We start from the raw sequence: 20,112 nt of genomic DNA on the forward strand, positions 1-20,112 counted from the left end.
CCATATATTTTCAACTAATCTGGTATATAATTATCTCCCTCTCCCAAAGCAGAAGCTGCATATATGATTTTCCATTACTGAACAGACAGTTATCATAAATACTATTTTAATCAAATGTACACTCTCCTATAATAAAATGTGGACTCTTTTTCGGTCGCGACCAGCACTTCACTTTGATGCTGGTTTGGTTCAAAGTCATGCAACGCTATTGGCTATTTCGTAAGCAGCTCCGCCCTATTTCCTTTTTTTCTGTTTATTTAATTGGTCCAAATCGAGGCGTTTAGATTCGAAATCTACTGGTCACTTGCTCATAGAGGGAATTTCGAAAACGTAAACTGTGTGTGGAGGTCGTTACCGGCTAGAGAAGTTATTTTCTGTTTATCTGACTTGAATTGAGGTATGTAGCTATCTGGCATTATTGGGGAAATTATCTTGCTTTGACATTCACGCTGCTTTTAAGTTCATCTATCTCGCATCATTTCTTAAGTTGTAGCCTGACGCTAGTAACTTAACTAAAGTTAACGTTGCGTACAGTAACGTTAGCTAACTCGCTAACTGACTTTAGTTTCCTTTCTGCCTGAGTCCTACTTACTGAGGGCAAAATATAATTCAAAACGGGTAATTGTTGTTACGCTAAACTTCCTAACTATCAAAATTACATTAGATGACGTTAGCTGTCTTAAGTTAGCTGTCTTAAGTTAGCTGTCTTAAGTTAGCTGTCTTAAGTTAGCTGTCTTAAGTTAGCTGTCTTAAGTTAGCTGTCTTAAGTTAGCTGTCTTAAGTTAGCTGTCTTAAGTTAGCTGGTTATAGTAGTTTCAACGCGAGCTTCTAACCCGCATTGGCAGCAGCTGATAACGTCCGATAACGTTTGACGTTAACATTTAATATTGTTATTTAACTTTTTATTTAATTAGCCAAGTCAGTTAAGCACGTTCTTATTTACAGTGACGGTCAAACCCGGACGACGCTCAGCCAATTGTGCGCCGCCCTATGAGACTCCCAATCACGGCCGGATGTGATACAGCCTGGATCCGAACCAGGGAGTGTAGTGAGGACTCTTGCACTGAGATGCAGTGCCTTAGACTGCTGGGCCACTCGGGAGCCCACAAACGGTAGCCAACTAGGGTAGTGCGAACTGCCCAGTACATCACTAGGGCCATTCTCCCTGCCATCCAGGACCTCTATACCAGGTTGTGTCAGAGGAAGGCCCTAAAAAGTGTCACTCCAGCGTACCTGAGCGCTAAGTCTAGGTCCAAAATACTTCTAAACAGCTTCTACCCAAGCCATAAGACACCTGAACACCTAATCAAATGGCTACCCAGACTTTTCATTGCCCTCCCTTTTTCACACAACTGCTACTGTTATCAATGCATAGTCACTTAATAACTCTACCCACATGTGTATATAATACCTCAACTAATCAGTGCCCCCGCACATTGACTCTGTACGGCTATCCCCCTTTGTATATAGTCTCACTGTTATTTTACTGCTTCTCTTAAATTAGCTATTTATGGTTTTTTTTTAACTGCATTGGTGGTTAGGGACTAGTAAGTAAGCATTTCACCTGTTGTATTTGATGCGTGTGACTAATAAAATTGGATTTTGACTACCAGTTAGCATATTACAGGGCTAATGTGTTGATGAATAGATGTTAGTTATGTAATGTGAGCAAGCTCTATTTGAGTTTGTTAACATTACCTAGGTGATGTCAGTGCAATGACAATTTGTAAAGACATTTTTTTTCGCAATCAGACATTACTGCACTTACACAAGACAATAGCAAGACTAGCTCATGGCATTGTTCCAAACATAAAATGAACCTAAAATGGCATACCCAAATCTAACTTCCTGTAGCTTGGGACCTGAAGCAAGGATAAGCATATTCTTGATACCATTTGAATGGAGGTTCTTTGTAGTTTGTGGAAATGTTAAGTGAATGTGGGAGAATATAACACATTAGATCTGGTAAAAGATCTGCCCAAATGTGCTTAATTGTTTTTTTTAATACATGATCAAGTTCAGAATGGTGCACGCTCAAACAATAGCATGAGATTCTTCACTGTAATAGCTACTGTAACTTGGACAGTGCAGTTAGATGACCAAGAATTTAAGCTTTCTGCCAATATCAGATATGTATGTTCTTGTTACTTACAACCTCATGCTAATCGTATTAGTCTGTTAGCTCAACCGTCCCACGGGGGACCCGCCGATCCTGTAGAGGCTAATTAGCTAAACAAAAATGCTGCATTTGCGTTAACGTTAGTTTAGTTGACTATTCACCAAGGAAAATGACATTTTGGTCAAACTGAAGAATTCCAAATGAAAACACTACAAAGAATACTACGGTAAATACTATATACTACAGTCATGTCTGCAATTTACTATCTGGTCATATGAATTCAGCCAGTACCTTGGAAGTTAATGTTAGTATAAAAAAAAAGTTTCGGAGACACCTATTGTGGCCTGATGAATATGTATTTCTCCCCACTGGTAGCCACATGACTCTTAAACCTTTTCTCTCAAAGTTAATTGCACATTACTTCTGTGTTGCTGTTTACACGCATTCATTGTCAACAAGGATCCAAACACCATACACTTATGGTGCATTTAGAATGTATTCAGATCCCTTGACTTATGTTACAGCCTTATTCTAAAATTGTTTTCCCCCTCAATCTAAACACAATACCCCATGACAACGCAAACAGATTTAGAAATGTTTGATAATGTTAAAAATAAACTCACATTTACATAAGTATTCAGACCCTCCACTCAGTACTTTGATACACCTTTGGCAGCGATTACAGCTTTGTGTCTTCGTTGGTATGATTCTTCAAGCTTGGCACACCTGTATTTGGGGAGTTTCTCCCATTCTCCGCAGATGCTGTCAGGTTGCATGGGGAGCGTCGCTGAACAGCTATTTTCAGGTCTCTCCAGAGCTGTTTGATCGGGTTCAAGTCCTGCCTCTGGCTGGGCCACTCAAGGACATTCAGACTTGTTCTGACATCACTCCTACGTCTTGGCTGTGTGCTTCGGGTCGTTGTCCTGTTGGAAGGTGAACCTTTACCCCTGTCTGAGGTCCTGAACACTGGTGCAGATTTTCATCAAGTATCTTGACCTTGCGCTGTTCATCTTTGCCTTAATACTGACTAGTCTCTCAGTCCCTGATGCTGAAAAACATCCCTACAGCATAATGCTGCCACCACCATGCTTCAATGTCTGGATGGTGCCAAGTTTCCTCCAGACCATCAGACCACAGAATCTTCTTTGTTGTGGTCAGTCCTTAAGGTGCCTTTTGGAAAACTCCACGCAGACTGTCATGTGTTACTGAGTGGCTTCCGTCTGGCCATTGTACCATGAAAGCCTGATTTGTGGAGTGCTGCAGCGATGGTTGTTCTTCTGGAAATTCAATTGAATTTACCACAGGTGGCTCCACTCAAGTTGTTGAAACATCGGTGGAAACAAGATGCACGTGAGCTTAATTTTGAGACATAGCAACGGGTCTGAATACTTATGTAAATCTATTTGTAATAAATTAGCCAACATTTCTAAACCTGTTTTTGCTTTGTCGTGATGGTCTTGTGTGTAGATTGGGGAGGGGTGGACAATTTTAATACATTATATAATAAGGCCTTATTCTAAAGGGAAGTGGTCTGAATACTTTCCGACTGCACTGTAGCCAGATCCAGGCTGTATCACATCCGGCTGCGATTGGGAGTCCCATAGGGCAGCACACAATTGGCCCAGCATCTTCCATGTTTGGCCGGTGTAAGCCGTCATTGGAAATAAGAATTTATCTGTCTTGCCTAGTTAAATAAAGGTGTGTTTTGTTTTAAATAAATAAAATACACATCGGAGGTGTGGTGTCTACAGCTCAGATATGGGCTTCAGACAAGACCATTCAATCTAAATGATGTGCTTCACTCACTCTTATGACTGTTCACAGATGTCTATTAGATGTTGACAACTTTTGCTTCAGTTCCCTCACTTCTGTGTGCCTTTCTTTATAGGATGAGTTCTACTGCTGTAAACGATGAGAATCGTGGGGTCTGCACTGGAAGAAAGCAGAGCAATTCAGAGACAATTTGTGACCTCTTTTCTTTTGATCAGCCGACTGGGAGGCCCTCCATTCTTCGCCAGTCTCAGGCAGAGAACCTGTCAAACAAAACTATAGCAAAGGGCGGAAAGGTACAGAATATGTTATCATGAAGCCTAGACTTGAAAGTAATTTCAAATGTTCCAGAATAATTCCCTCTGTATCATCTTGTGACTATGAGGATCTATGCTTGACTGATTAGTCTAGTAAAAAGCATGCGCTTACACAATGTTTTGGAAAGTTGTTGACTCATGGTGAGTAAACTGTATAGAAAGAAAGTTGCACGCTCTAACCACGTTAGGTTTACCTGTTAGCATTTGTTTTCAGATACCCTTTTGGGTTTTGCTTTCAGGTTTGTTTTCAGACTCCAAGAAGAGACCCTCTCACTAAGAGAATAGTATCACCAACAAAGTCCCTTAAGATAGAAAGCCTGGATGACTGTAGTAAAGCCCTGGATACATTGCAGTTTACATCACCCGAAGAGTAAGTATATGCTTTTTAAAATTTTTAAATATGTGTCACATCGGCAGAAAGCTGTTTCATATTCTGGTATCTGTCCTCTCTTATTTTTACAGGGTGGTACCTCTAGAAACCAATGGGCTTGTTGATGTAGCAAAATCAGGTAAAGCATCTGATTGGCCAAAGTTTCAAGATTCATTACCCGATACTACATTGTCACATTAACTACTTCAACCATAATGTTTACTTGATTTTCAAATTATTTTACTACAGACTTCACAAATGTGTCGTCCTATCCTGATGATGATATGCAGAGTAAAGGAGGTTGTCAGCTGTATTTTGACAACCTTGATGCCATCAATCCCTTCCAAGGGTCTACTAAAATGGTCCTCTCCCCAGCAAGGCTCAGTGAGCTAGTTGAAACTCCCAAGGCTGAAGAACCGCGTGAACGTAATGTCATTGAAGAAGTTTCTGACAGGAATGAAAAGGCACTGGATGATACACTCCCGTTCATGCCATCAGTGGAAAATTATCTTGCTGACTTCTCAGCCGATATGTGCTCAACAGATAGCGGAGTGATTACCGTGATGAAGGACCCAGCTGAGAAGTTATCCAACTCTGGTGAGGAAGAAACTGTACCATCAGTTAACCTCAACCCAGATCAAGCTGTGGCTATCATCTCTACAGCCGAGGAGACTTCTCTGCCACCAAAAGGTACATACGAATTTGATTTTGACAACCTTGATTCAGTCAACCCTTTCCAAACGGGAGGCTCCAAATTGCAGAATTCCCCTGTGTTTGGAACAAAGCAGCCATGCCATGACCCTGAAAAGGTGGAAGTTGAAGAGCCACCACTAAAGGAAATGGAACCAGCAGCCATGCTTGAGGTGGTTCAGCCTGTCCTAGAAGCACCTGTCCAGCCAGAAATTAAACCTATTGCACCGAAGGAGACTTCCAAGCCAGCTGAAGATGCTGTGGCCATCACCTCTACAGCCGAGGAGACTGCTCTGCTGCCAAAAGGTACATATGAATTTGATTTTGACAAGCTTGATTCAGTCAACCCTTTCCAAACGGGAGGCTCCAAATTGCAGAATTCCCCTGTGCTTGGAACAAAGCAGCCATGCCATGACCCTGAAAAGGTGGAAGTTGAAGAGCCTGCACTAAAGGAAATGGAACCAGCAGCCATGCTTGAGGTGGTTCAGCCTGTCCTAGAAGCACCTGTCCAGCCAGAAATTAAACCTATTGCACCGAAGGAGACTTCCAAGCCAGCTGAAGATGCTGTGGCCATCACCTCTACAGCCGAGGAGACTGCTCTGCTGCCAAAAGGTACATATGAATTTGATTTTGACAACCTTGATTCAGTCAACCCTTTCCAAACGGGAGGCTCCAAATTGCAGAATTCCCCTGTGCTTGGAACAAAGCAGCCATGCCATGACCCTGAAAAGGTGGAAGTTGAAGAGCCTGCACTAAAGGAAATGGAACCAGCAGCCATGCTTGAGGCGGTTCAGCCTGTCCTAGAAGCACCTGTCCAGCCAGAAATTAAACCTATTGCACCGAAGGAGACTTCCAAGCCAGCTGAAGTTGCTGTGGCCATCACCTCTACAGCCGAGGAGACTGCTCTGCTGCCAAAAGGTACATATGAATTTGATTTTGACAACCTTGATTCAGTCAACCCTTTCCAAACGGGAGGCTCCAAATTGCAGAATTCCCCTGTGCTTGGAAGGAAGCGGCCATGCGATGACCCTCAAAAGGTGGAAGTTGAAGAGCCTGCAGCCATGCTTGAGGTGGTTCAGCCTGTCCTAGAGGCACCTGTCCAGCCAGAGATTAACCCTATTGCACCATTGTCAACTGCTCCCGAAGAGACCAGCAAGCCAGCTGAAGAATCCATACCTCAGCCCAGTGCAGCCCTTTCCAAGGATGGTGCAGTGAAACTTGAGTTAAATTTTGATGATGACAGCGAGGTCAACCCCCCCCCCAAAAAGTTTGACAAAAGGCCTGTTTTGAAGCCGACATGGAAAAAGGCTCTACCTACAGAAAAAAAAGAACCTGCTCAATCCAAGGAATCTCCAGTGAAGCCATTGGTCAATACTGATTATGAAATTCCTCTTCCCATGGGCAAGTACAACTTTGACTTTGATAAATTTGACCCAAGTGTCAATCCATTTGGTACAAATGTAAAAATGACTGAATCTACAGTCTGTAAGGTGAAATCCAGTCCAGATGCCAAGGCACCAACCTCAGTCAGGGTGGCTGTCTACCCTGAGAAAGTGGCAGAGCCTGTTCAGCAAGAAACTGCACCATCACTAATGTAAGTTCATTTTCATTTTGCTGCAACGTTATTATTATCCCACATTTTTTAAACAAATGTTTGATTTATATGTAAAGCATTATCATTTTGTTTGTGAGCTTGTAGATATCACCTTAATGTAGCTACACCACTCTTATGTTGGTTCTGTTTACAGTGTTTCTATTGCTGGATATGAACCTGATCGTTCTGCCGTAAAAGGAATTGTAAGCCTTTTAAAATTTGTTTAAAAATGTATTAATTAATTGTAGTGTGACTACTTGGGTGACATTCTCTCTCCAATTGTAGGACAACATTCCACAGAATCTGACGCTTCAGATGGACTCTTCTGAAGTTCAGGATCCTTCCTCTGGAAAAGAGCAGGAACCTCCAACTAAACCTGACCAACCTTTGCTAAACACTCCAGAACCCTTGGAACTCTGCCAATTTGAGCAGACCCCACAGAATGACATGTCAGAATTTAATGAGGACTTTGTTCCTGGAACTACATGTAAGTCAAATAAATTGACAAATGCATTTTAGTTGCGGTAATGTCGACTTCACCTTTGCTTTTTGACTAACTATAGTCCCTCCTTCCCTCCAGTCATGGCGAATGACTTTGACAGGCAGATGGACTACCTGGAGCAGTTTGGGTCCAGCACTGTAAGTATATGCTTTGTACCTTTTTATAAATCGACTGTTATTACATGGTTTGTTTTGCATTTTAGGCTTTCGGCTTCCTCAATTACTTTGCATTTTATATTCAGTTTAAGGAGTCGGCACTGAGAAAACAATCACTGTACCTCAAATTTGACCCACTAATGCGGGAGAGCCCCAATAAGTCTGGAGTCCCTGCAGGACTCAACAACCTCCCACGACCTGCTCCCTTTGCTTCACGGTATGTTACTCTCCTGGTCCTAATCACAGGTTTTTTTTTTTACCATCTGACTGAAAAGAAATCCCTTGTGTTCATCTTAAAATGCTCTAGTTGTAAATAAGTGTTTATTTGGTCTAGAATTGAGAGCATACTTAATCTGTAGTTTGTCACTAAAATGAGTTTGAAATGCAATGGTGAATATCAAGGTGTTTGTGCCAAGTGAGGGATGTTTCTTTCAGTGTGGAGACCCAGAATACTGGAACCGATGAGGTGAATGGACTGAAATCTGTCAACCCTAAACTGCTTCATGACCTACCACCTGTAAGTTACCTGTCCTCAAAGATACTACTATAATGTAATAATGTGGGAAAACTGTTAAATGGAGGTCTTCACTTCCTTTATAGGTTCAAGTTGTTGGTCCTCGGACTCTTGTGACGAATTCCCCTGTTCTTGAGAATCTGCTCCCTACTTTCCCCCAACCAGCCAACCCTGATGATAACATCATAGAGGTGCTGAAATACAGTCAGCAAGACATGAATGTTGCTATTGCCAAGATCCAGAAACAAGTAGGTGTTTGTTTTCCTCCAATGTTTCACTCACTTTTTCAATCCAATCAGCATTCATTTACAAGGGTTTATTTTTTATAGGCAAATGAGAATGCGGATGAATGGAAATCGAAGCATGACACGCTATCTCAGGATAATCATGAAATGGGGTAAGCATTTAAGCTTAGTATTTGGTCACTGATTTCAGACCTATAACCATTTTAAATATCACTGCTTTTTGTTTTTGCAGGAAAATCATGTCAGCATTTGAAGCCACAATCGCTCAGATATTGGGTACGTTGTAATGCAATTTGGAAAGTTATCAGAGAAATGTTTTGAAATGTAATTTTCATGTCAAATGCATGGCTTGGTGTGATGTCATTGTCTCTGGCAGCTGATAAACAGAGGGAGATGGAGAAGGCCCAGGCTGACATCACTAAAGTCCTGCAGGAGAAGGAACAGTTATCAGAGGACCTGAATGCAATGGAGCGGTCCTTCTCAGATCTCTTCAAGAGACTAGACAAATACAAAGAGGTCATTGAGGGTTACATAAAGGTCAGCATGAAAAGGGATGTCATGAACTATGCATTGGGCCCAGTGTTTTGCACCATGTGAAATGCCTGTATTTAAATGGGATATTGCAAGATTCTGGAAATTAAGCTGCTTTTCTACCTTGCTGAGAGTCTATGAACTTGTGGATACTGCTTTATCTGTGTGCAGTAGGAAGTAAGTTGGAGGTTGTTTACTGTTCCTGTAGACCTCCAGTCATTGTGCTGACACTAGTAACATTGGCTCGCAAAACGATCTCCAACTTGCTTCTATTGCACGCAGACCTAACAATGGTATCCAAAACATAATCTGACTAAGTAGAAAAATAGCTTAAATGCCAGAATCCCTTTTATAGCTCTTTCATTACAGGATACTCTTTCCTTTTCACATGATTGTGCAAAACACAGGGCTCGGCTTTGGTGTAGGAAAGTAACATTGCTGTGAAGGAAGAAATTAAAAGGGTATGTGTAGGTCCAATACTTTGCTTTGCCAACATCATGACCTAGGGTTTTAAATGTGTGTGCCCAAATTAAGAATGAAGAGATGCTGAAGAAATGTGCTCAAGATTACCTGGCTAGGATCAAGGAGGAGGAGCAGCGCTACCAGACCCTGAAAGCCCATGCAGAGCAGAAAATTAGCCTGTAAGACTCATCAAACTATACTCTGTGCAAAATAGTTACAGAATTGTTTAGTTGCTGTGCTTTGTGTAGGTTCACTGGGCTGACTTACTCTTGTCCTCAGGGCAAATGGAGAGATTGCGGAGGTGCGCTCCAAATTAAAGTCTGAAGTCGCTGCACTTCAGGCCCAGCTGCGCAGGGAGCAGCTAAAGGCCCAGTCACTGGAGAAGAGCCTTGACCAGAAAGTAAGTCACCTCAATCTGAAGTAGTCCATGAGGCTTCCTTTATCGGTTTCATTTGTTCAGAAAAGTTTGTTGCACATATGATTGTTGATTTTGTTTTCCTCCTTGCTGATTTTCTGTCCCCTCAGGTAAAAGAGACTGAAGAACTCACCAACCTTTGCGATGAACTAATAGCTAAAGTCCAGAAGGGCTGAGTTCAACCGTATGTCTGTCTGTCGTTGTTAGGTTAAGATTTTTTACAAATTTGAGTATGTGGTGGTCCTGATGAACAAGTGTGTGAATAGTGCTTTGTAAATATGTTTTGTTGCTCTTGATTGGAGATCAAGTGCCATGATGGTATTTCGCTAGATTTCAATTCTACTGATTCATGTTGGTTCCTTTTATCAATGTCGGTCTTTATTACTGTAATAAAATTGTTTCACTAATCAAGATCGGTTTTAGCGCCTTGCAAGTTTATTTTAAATTCTTTGTATCCCAAATTTTTCAGCCACGCGGAGGCGCTGTTTACCATAGTATTTTGGACTCTTTTAGTTTCATGCATGTTATTGCAAGTTCCAATTGAGCATAGCTGTGACATTTATACTTATTTCAGAACAGTAGCTAAGTGTTCTTCCTTAGACGTTTCTAGTGGTGAGCTGTGCTGTTAATGTCAACCATTCAGTAGCTTCCTAATCCCTCTTCTCTCTAGAGCCAAAGCTCATCCCGGTCTACAATGCTTACAAAAAAACAAACGGATGCCCTTATACAATGCTTTCCTTCTTCCCTGGCCAGTGTAGTGTCATCACTCCCTGAGCAGGACAATGCACATCCTAAACGAAAGAATCCTTCCTAGATCTGAGTTGACTGTGGTAGTGAGGGGAGAAATGCTAGTCAGTTTGAGGACAGAGCGCTCGTTCTATATCCAGTCATTCATTCATTCCAGTACCACTGGACCTGGCTGCCCTGTCTCACCCTGTATAGATGACTAGGTTTTCTAGCCAAGTTGGGAGGAAAGTATTAACTTTTGTAGGAGCCTCCTGATGATCCCTTTCTAGAAAGACTGGTAACTTAAGACTGGGACAATACCAGTATTGGGCTATTTTTTTTCAATCGCAAAAATGAAAAGTCTGATTTTTAACCTGCTGTATGTAAAATATTGTGTGCTACAGCTTGGAAAATGAATGTGACTGGATGACGATTGTTTCCAACATTAGGGCTGTTTGTTCCTAAAGAATTAATCCGAGTTGTTGGTATCATATCAAGGAAACAAGTATCGGGACACTGGTCCCGGCTCTAGTCACTGACCTCATTCCCAGTGGCATCCTGTGTAACTTTAAGCAGTTAGGCAGACCAGAAGCTTTTACCAAACTCGATCATTTTCAGACTTTGGGAAAGTTCTTGCAGTGGTCATTCAAACTTTTCTCACCACGGTCCTTCATATTAAACATGTGATTTTATCATTGAGACAGCAACCAAGCATTTCTAGTAGGACCTAGTGTTTCAACAAAAAGTAAGTTCAGCCAGAAAGTTGAGGCGTTCCTTACTAATTTGTGACCTTTTCATCAATTAAGTCCCAGGGAGGAGCAAAAATCCTAGGTTCGCCGTGGAATGAGTGACACGTGCTTCACAGGAACAGAGAACCTTGACTTGAGGCCATGAACGAAGTGTAAATTTGCTTGTCCTTTAATCAAACTTTAAATTACTTTCTACTTTTAATGGGGCACATCGATAAGATTGTCAAACATAATCAATTGTAAGTACTTGCATATAAACTAAAAATGATTAACCTGGTTGGCAATGTCAAAGGTAGACTCGGCAGAAAGTAAACTGCAGTGGGTCAATTTCTGCAACAAAGAGCATTGAAGCATGAGGCTCAATGTCTCCACTGTTTTGATCCTGTGGCTACCACGCTGTGAACAGCTTGAAGTGAACCCCTGCACATGGGCAGCGCACAATTGGCCCAGCATCGTCCGGGTTAGGGCAAGGTTTGGCCGTGGTAGGCCATCATTGTAAAATAAGAATTTGTTCTTAATTGACTTGCCGTGTTTAAATAAACATTCAATTAAAAAATGCACTGACTGAGACGTCTTGCATCTCACTCATCTACGCATCTGCGGTGCTGCTCGTGGAAATGTCATGTCGCTGAGTCTACCTTTTAATATATGAACTACAGTGCCTTCGGGAAGTATTCAGACCCCTTGACTTTCTCCTCGTTTTGTTACGTTGCAGCCTTATGGGGAAGGGTCCCCAAAAAATGTCTGCAACATTGAAGGTCCCCAATAACAGTGGCCTCCATTCTTAAATGGAAGAATTTTGGAACCACCAAGACTGTTCCTTTACAAACTGAGCATTTGGGTGAGAAGGTCCTTGGTCAGGGAGGTGACCAAGAACCCAATGGTCATTCTGACAGCCCTCCAGAGTTCCTCTGAAGATGGGATAACCTTCCCAAAGGACAACCATCTCTGCAGCACTCCACCAATCAGGCCTTTATGGTAGAGTTGCCAGATGGAATGACGACTCAGTAAAAAGCACATGACAGCCTGCTTGGCGTTTGCCAAAAGGCACCTAAAGACTCAGACCATGAGAAACTAGATTGAACTCTTTGGCCTGAATGTCAAGTGTCATGGCTGGAGGAAACCTGGCGCCATCCATACGGTGAAGCATGGTGGTGGCAGCATCATGCTGTGGACATGTTTTTCAGCGGAAGGGACTGGGAGACTAGTCAGGATCGAGAGAAATATGAATGGCGCAAATTACAGAGAAAAGGCTGATACACCCCCTAAAAATAAAAGTACAGAGAAATCCTTCATGAAAACCTGATCCAGAGCAGGTGAAGGGTCATGTCCCAACAAGACAACAACCCTAAGCACACAGCCAAAGCAATGCAGGTGTGGCTTCAGGACAAGTCTCAATATCCTTGAGTGGCCCAGCCAGAGCCTGGACTTGAACCCGACCTGAAAATAGCTGTTCTCCGATGCTCCCCATTAGACCTGACAGAGCTTGAGAAGATCTGCAGAGAATGGGAGAAACTCATCAAATACATGTGTGCCAAGCTTGTAGCGTCATACCCAAAAAGACCCGAGGCTGTAATCACTGCCAAAGAAGCTTTAAAGTACTGAGTAAAGGGTTTGCTAAAATGTCTAAACCTGTTTTTGCTTTGCATTATGGGGTATTGTGTGTAGATGAGAAAAAAACAATTTAATATATTTTAGAATAAGGCTGTAATGTAACAAAATGTATAAAAAGTCAAGGGGTCTGTATACTTTACATTGCAACTACAGTAAACATAGTCCTACACATTCAACATATTCAAAATGCCTGACTTTGAAAAATAAACAATACATTTCCATATCAAAATAAATTAAATACACACCTCTTAAAATGCATATAAAATGACTACATCTATATCAATTGTTGTTGGATTGGACTGCATTCCCAATGGTGTTACATATATTCACTGCAACACTGGGGATATTTTTGACCTCATACCTCTTGCAAGGATTCTATAAAACACATACAAAAGGCTAGTAGTGGTGGTAACCTAAGTAACATTTGGATTCCGACAGTGAGATGTAGCGAGTCCAGTCAAACAGTCAACATTGGCGCAATATTATTCTTTGCAGTCTTCGATATGGACATGATTCAAATATCCCCCAAAAATGCTACCTATCTATTTTCATATAGCCCTTCGAGGCCTTCAGGGGTGACTGTGAGTGAAATGAAACAGGATTATTGATGGACACTAGTGGTCAGGGTTAAATGGATGTGCATTCAATCAATGAAACATTTTTTTTTCATCAAAGGGATGACCTGAGTATGAGTGTAAAACCAGCCCTTTTGTATTACATTCCATGCGTCCTTTAACATCATCACCTAGCAGAGCTTATCTTATCTTGTGCCCTACAACAGGTTTAGAGGTAAAGGTCTAAACTGACCCTAACCCCTCTAGGTTAGTTGAGATGGGTAAACAGCACAGTTACTGATGGATATGGGTTGTTCCACAAAATGAGTGCCAATTGAGTACAATATTGGATTTTATAAACCTGTTATAATAAATGAAATACCCCTTTCATATCGACAACTTGGAGAATCTCTCCATGCACCCTTTGTGGCTTCTAGGAAGATTTTAACACACTTAACCCCAAGATTTCACCAAGTTTTCACCATCAATCTTAAACCCTAGTTATAAACTGAGGGACGTGCCTAGAGAAATGTAACCACTCTCAAATTCCTAAACAGGTATGGATGCAAGAACTGACCATCCATTATATACAAATGGGGTACGACAGCTAAACTAAGCTCGTGAGGCATTTATACGTTATATATATATATTTTTTTTTTAATGTATGAATATACCCTGAGTATACAAATTAGGAACAACTTCCTAATTTTGAGTTGCACCCGGTTTTGCCCTCAGAACAGCCTCAATTCGTCAGGGCATTGACTCTAGAGTTCCACAGGGATGCTGGCCCATGTTGACTTCGGTGCTTAATTTGAGCCGGATCCTGCTAGAACAGGATCATAAACGTGACTGGATGACAATGATTGATTTCAACATTAGGGCTGTTGTCGTAAATAATTTAAATCGGCTATGTGTTTTGTTTCCTTGCTATGATTTGTTTCCTTGCTATGATACTAACCAAAGGCTTTTACCAACATCCTAGATGATAATTTTCAGACTAGCTGTGCCACGAGTCAGTACGGGAGTTGCAGCGATGAGACAAGACTGTAACTACAAATTGGGGAGAAAAAGGCTAAAAAAATATATATATATTTTTAAAACTATATAAATAAATAATTTTCCCATTCGGAGCTCGTTTTTTTTTTTTTTTTACCGATTTCCTAGTTGTCTTGAATGTACTGAAGTTGGAGATTTCCCAGCTCTGAGTTCTCCGAGTTCCCAAACGCGGCATTGAAAAAATATATGTAAAAATCTCCAGTCATGTAAAATGATGTAGAATCGCATGGAATGCGTTTATAAAAGGCCCAAAAATACCTGGACCCTTGGCCACAACATTTTGACTATGTGTGCAACTTCTGTAAGTGCCTCTACTCTACGTCACTACGTAAATGTGATGATATGCATGCGTGATTTTTTTCTCATGTGTTCAGGTACCACACACACACACACACACACGCTCCCTTTTTGTTCCGGCACCTACCGATTTACAAATGAAGCACTGGTGGACTCCAATGTCTCCCACAGTTGTGTCAAGTTGCCTGGATGTCCATTGGGTGGTGGACCATTTTTGATACACACAGGAAACTGTTGAGCGTGAAAAACCCAGCTGAGTTGCAGTTCTTGACACAAACTGGTGCACCTGCACGTACTACCATACCCATTCAAAAGCACAATATTTTGTCTATCCCATTCACCATTCACTGCAACTCTGCTGGGCACACATACACAATCCATTTCTCAATTGTCTCAAGGCTTAAAAACCCTTCGTTAACCTGTCTCCCCTTCACCTACGCTGATTGAAGTGAATTTAACAGGAATTTAATAAGGAATCATACCTTTCACCTGGTTAGTCATGGAAAGAGCAGGTGTTCTTAATGTTTTGTGCAGTGTATATCATTAATTTAAAACTCAAAAAATGGATGTAGCAACTAAGAATTCTAGCTTTAACTCTCGAGATGGGAAAACTTTTTTTATGAAGTCGAACATGTGATCTTTATGACAGAATGTAAAATTAAATTTAAAAAAAAAAATCTCAAAAGGCACCAAATTGGTGGAACGACCCATAGCCCTCTCAGTAAGTCTGAATAGCCGTTAACACATTGTAGAATCCCTTGGGGATTTGTGTACAAAGTGCACATCGGGGTTTGATGTCTTTTAGTGGTGTTGATATGAAACAAGTTGCACCAAGGACTAGGCAGGTATGCAGGTACAACCAGAGAGCTGTTCTCTGAGGTTCAGTCCACAGCTCAGACCCTCACTGTACGATGCCATTCTTCAGAGGCACAGAGAAGGGGACAACATTACATTTGGTCCTCTGTAGCTCAGTTGGTAGAGCATGTTTCTTGCTACATCAGGATAGTGGGTTCGTTTCCTGGGACCACCCATACTTAAAATGTATACACGCATGACTATAAGTTGCTTTGGCTAAATGGCATATATTATTATATTTGGCACATGGCTAACACTGAAAGTGAATGTGTTGGTGCACCTTCCCATCCAGGTGGGAGTGGATGTGAGTGTGGATGTCTGGGTAGATTTTGGGGTAGATTTTGGGGGGTAGGACAGAGACCCCCTGAGTGAGGAGAAGCTGCTGCTGAGCCAGATACTCCTCATAGTTTATGGAGCCCAGGCAGTCCTTCTCTGGGCTGGAGGAAGTGGAGAAGTGGGCCACACAGCTCCTGTCCCTCTCCTGGTAGGGCAGCCGGTGGGAGGCCTGCAGGACCTGGGCAGCCGCAGCCGGAGTGCTGGGAGGGGAACAGTGCTTCTTACTCTGGCAGAACCACAGTAGCACTGTACCAAAGATGAACACCATGCTAGCAGGGATGCCGATGATGACAGGCCAGGGTAGGGTGCTGGAGGCTGGGGTGAACATCGGGGGGATGGGTGGCTTGGTGTCTGCAGGAGGAGAGGACCCGAAAAATAATGATCAGTCAACATGGAGTCAATCATTCTAAAGTGAGGAGTTACTTTCTTCTCCAACACTGTGTTTTTGCATTATTTAAACCAAATTGAACATGTTTCATTATTTATTTGAGACTAAATAGATTTTATTTATATATTATAGTAAGTTAAAATAAAAGTGTTCATTGTTCATTCAGTATTGTTGTAATTGTCATTATATACAGTGCCTTGCGAAAGTATTTGGCCCCCTTGAACTTTGCGACCTTTTGCCACATTTCAGGCTTCAAACATAAAGATATAAAACTGTATTTTTTTGTGAAGAATCAACAACAAGTGGGACACAATCATGAAGTGGACCGACATTTATTGGATATTTCAAACTTTTTTAACAAATCAAAAACTGAAAAATTGGGCGTGCAAAATTATTCAGCCCCTTTACTTTCAGTGCAGCAAACTCTCTCCAGAAGTTCAGTGAGGATCTCTGAATGATCCAATGTTGACCTAAATGACTAATGACGATAAATACAATCCTCCTGTGTGTAATCAAGTCTCCGTATAAATGCACCTGCACTGTGATAGTCTCAGAGGTCCGTTAAAAGCGCAGAGAGCATCATGAAGAACAAGGAACACACCAGGCAGGTCCGAGATACTGTTGTGAAGAAGTTTAAAGCCGGATTTGGATACAAAAAGATTTCCCAAGCTTTAAACATCCCAACGAGCACTGTGCAAGCGATAATATTGAAATGGAAGGAGTATCAGACCACTGCAAATCTACCAAGACCTGGCCGTCCCTCTAAACTTTCAGATCATACAAGGAGAAGACTGATCAGAGATGCAGCCAAGAGGCCCATGATCACTGGATGAACTGCAGAGATCTACAGCTGAGGTGGGAGACTCTGTCCATAGGACAACAATCAGTCGTATATTGCACAAATCTGGCCTTTATGGAAGAGTGGCAAGAAGAAAGCCATTTCTTAAAGATATCCATAAAAAGTGTTGTTTAAAGTTTGCCACAAGCCACCTGGGAGACACACCAAACATGTGGAAGAAGGTGCTCTGGTCAGATGAAACCAAAATGGAACTTTTTGGCAATAATGCAAAACGTTATGTTTGGTGTAAAAGCAACACAGCTCATCACCCTGAACACAACATCCCCACTGTCAAACATGGTGGTGGCAGCATCATGGTTTGGGCCTGCTTTTCTTCAGCAGGGACAGGGAAGATGGTTAAAATTGATGGGAAGATGGATGGAGCCAAATACAGGACCATTCTGGAAGAAAACCTGATGGAGTCTGCAAAAGACTTGAGACTGGGACGGAGATTTGTCTTCCAACAAGACAATGATCCAAAACATAAAGCAAAATCTACAATGGAATGGTTCAAAAATAAACATATCCAGGTGTTAGAATGGCCAAGTCAAAGTCCAGACCTGAATCCAATCAAGAATCTGTGGAAAGAACTGAAAACTGCTGTTCACAAATGCTCTCCATCCAACCTCACTGAGCTCGAGCTGTTTTGCAAGGAGGAATGGGGAAGAATTTCAGTCTCTCGATGTGCAAAACTGATAGAGACATACCCCAAGCAGCTTACAGCTGTAATCGCAGCAAAAGGTGGCGCTACAAAGTATTAACTTAAGGGGGCTGAATCATTTTGCACGCCCAATTTTTCAGTTTTTGATTTGTTAAAAAAGTTTGAAATATCCAATAAATGTCGTTCCACTTCATGATTGTGTCCCACTTGTTGTTGATTCTTCACAAAAAAATACAGTTTTATATCTTTATGTTTGAAGCCTGAAATGTGGCAAAAGGTCGCAAAGTTCAAGGGGGCCGAATACTTTCGCAAGGCACTGTATATGCACATATACAGTTGAAGGCAGAAGTTTACATACACTTAGGTTGGAGTCATTAAAACTCGTAGTTCAACCACTCCACAAATTTCTTGTTAACAAACTATAGTTTTGGCAAGTCGGTTAGGACATCTACTGTGTGCTTGACACAATACATTTTTCCAACAGATAGATTATTTCACTTATAATTCACTGTATCACAATTCCGGTGGGTCAGAAATTGACATACACTAAGTTGACTGCCTTCAAACAGCTTGGAAAAATCCAGAAAATTATGTCATGGTTTTAGAAGCTTCTGAAAGGCTAATTGACATCATTTGAGTCAATTGGAGGTGTACCTGTGGATGTATTTCAAGGCCTACCTTCAAACGCAGTGCCTCTTTGCTTGACATCATGGGAAAGTCAAAATAAATCAGCCAAGACCTCAGAAAAAACATTGTAGACCTCCACAAGTCTGCTTCACCCTTGAAAGCAATTTCCAAACGCCTTAAGGTACCACGTTCATCTGTACAAACAATAGTACGCAAGTATAAACACCATGGGACCACGCAGCCGTCATACCGCTCAGGAAGGAGACACATTCTGTCTCCTAGAGATGAACGTTATTTGGTGTGAAAGTGCAAATCAATCCCAGAACAACAGCAAAGGACCTTGTGAAGATGCTGGAGGAAACAGGTACAAAAGTATCTATATCCACAGTAAAACGAGCGCTATATCGACATTACCTGAAAGGCCGCTCAGCAAGGAAGAAGCCACTGCTCCAAAACCGCCATAAAAAAGCCAGACTACGACATGGGGATCGTACTTTTTGGAGAAATGTCTTCTGGTCTGATGAAACAAAAATAGAACTGTTTGGCCATAATGACCATCGTTGTGTTTGGTGGAAAAAGGGGGAGGCATGCAAACCGAACAAACCGAACACCATCCCAACCGTGAAGCCCGGGGGTGGCAGCATCATGTTGTGGGGGTGCTTTGCTGCAGGACGGAATGGTCCACTTCACAAAATAGATGGCATCATGAGAAAGGAAAATTATGTGGATATACTGAAGCAACATCTCAAGACATCAGTCAGGAAGTTAAAGCTTGGTCGCAAATGGATCTCCCAAATTGAGAATGACCCAGAGCATACTTCCAAAGTTGTGGCAAAATGGCTTAAGGACAACAAAGTCAAGGTATTGGAGTGGCCATCACAAAGCCCTGTGTGTGTTAGAAGGGAGGCCTACAAACCTGACTCAGTTACAACACCAGCTCTGTCAGGAGGAATGGGTCAAATTTCACCCAACTTATTGTGGGAAGCTTGTGGAAGGCTACCCGAAACATTTGACCCAAGATAAACCATTTAAAGGCAATGCTACCAAATACTAATTGCGGGAACGTAAACTTCTGACCCACTGGGAATGTGATGAAAGAAATAAAAGTTGAAATAAATCATTCTCTCTACTATTATTCTGACATTTCGCATTCTTAAAATAAAGTGGTGATCCTAACTGACCTAAGACAGGGAAATTTTACTCGCATTAAATGTCAGGAATTGTGAAACACTGAGTTTAAATGTATTTGGCTAAAGTGTAATAACAATATATCCCTGTACAGGACATAATCCCAGGATCTTGGGGATTTGAGAAAGCCAAATTAAGGTTTAGGGGAGCTCTAGTATTAAATCAAATTCTATTTGTCACGTGCACAGGTTACAGCAGGTATAAATGGTGCATGTAGTACGATGATCAATATAAATAATGATAGGGCCATACAATAAGTAATAGAATAGGTAGTATGTGTAGTAGTAATCTGATGAGTACACAATATACACTTGTGGCCAGTTTATTAGGTACAAGCATCTAGTACTGGGTTGGAGCCCCCTGTAGCCATGAAGAGATGCACCTGGTCTACAACAATGTTCGGATGCGCACTTTCGTGCGTGAAAAGCCCAGGAGGCCGGCAGTTTCTGAAATATCGGAACCGGCCTGCCTGGCATCGACAATCGTACCATGCTCAAAGTCGCTTAGGTCACTTGTTTTTCCCCATTCTCACGTTCAAT

General features: G+C 41.7%; 2 protein-coding genes across 6 annotated transcripts in view; one reads left to right on the plus strand and one right to left on the minus strand.

Moving 5' to 3' along the window:
* Positions 1-282: 282 nt before the first annotated feature.
* Positions 283-10,097, plus strand: LOC109904550 (transforming acidic coiled-coil-containing protein 3). 5 transcript variants are annotated; one of them, XM_031788124.1, is made up of 18 exons: positions 283-397; positions 4,008-4,185; positions 4,446-4,576; positions 4,669-4,715; positions 4,826-6,667; positions 6,749-6,860; positions 7,015-7,063; positions 7,146-7,347; positions 7,441-7,499; positions 7,604-7,734; positions 7,953-8,034; positions 8,118-8,279; positions 8,361-8,428; positions 8,509-8,552; positions 8,653-8,813; positions 9,342-9,448; positions 9,549-9,669; positions 9,795-10,097. In XM_031788124.1, exons 2-18 carry the CDS (start codon positions 4,009-4,011, stop codon positions 9,858-9,860), a joined length of 3,561 nt encoding a protein of 1,186 aa, XP_031643984.1. In that variant the 5' UTR covers positions 283-397; position 4,008; the 3' UTR covers positions 9,861-10,097. The 5 variants fall into 5 exon arrangements, 4 of the variants coding, with proteins under 4 accessions (XP_031643984.1, XP_031643982.1, XP_031643981.1 ...); XM_031788123.1 differs by having other exon boundaries at positions 287-397; positions 7,920-8,034; XM_031788122.1 differs by having other exon boundaries at positions 4,826-6,860.
* A 5,186-nt stretch (positions 10,098-15,283) lies between these two features.
* Positions 15,284-20,112, minus strand: part of LOC109903198 (fibroblast growth factor receptor-like 1) — a 67,181-nt gene continuing 62,352 nt past the window's right edge. Inside the window, exon 7 of the mRNA XM_020499844.2 lies at positions 15,284-16,222. Coding sequence (XP_020355433.1) covers positions 15,786-16,222 — 437 coding nt within the window. The 3' untranslated portion in view covers positions 15,284-15,785. The remainder of the gene's footprint in view (positions 16,223-20,112) is intronic.

Source organism: Oncorhynchus kisutch, linkage group LG14 (assembly GCF_002021735.2).
Source record: "Oncorhynchus kisutch isolate 150728-3 linkage group LG14, Okis_V2, whole genome shotgun sequence".
In the NCBI taxonomy this organism is placed as follows: domain Eukaryota; kingdom Metazoa; phylum Chordata; class Actinopteri; order Salmoniformes; family Salmonidae; genus Oncorhynchus; species Oncorhynchus kisutch.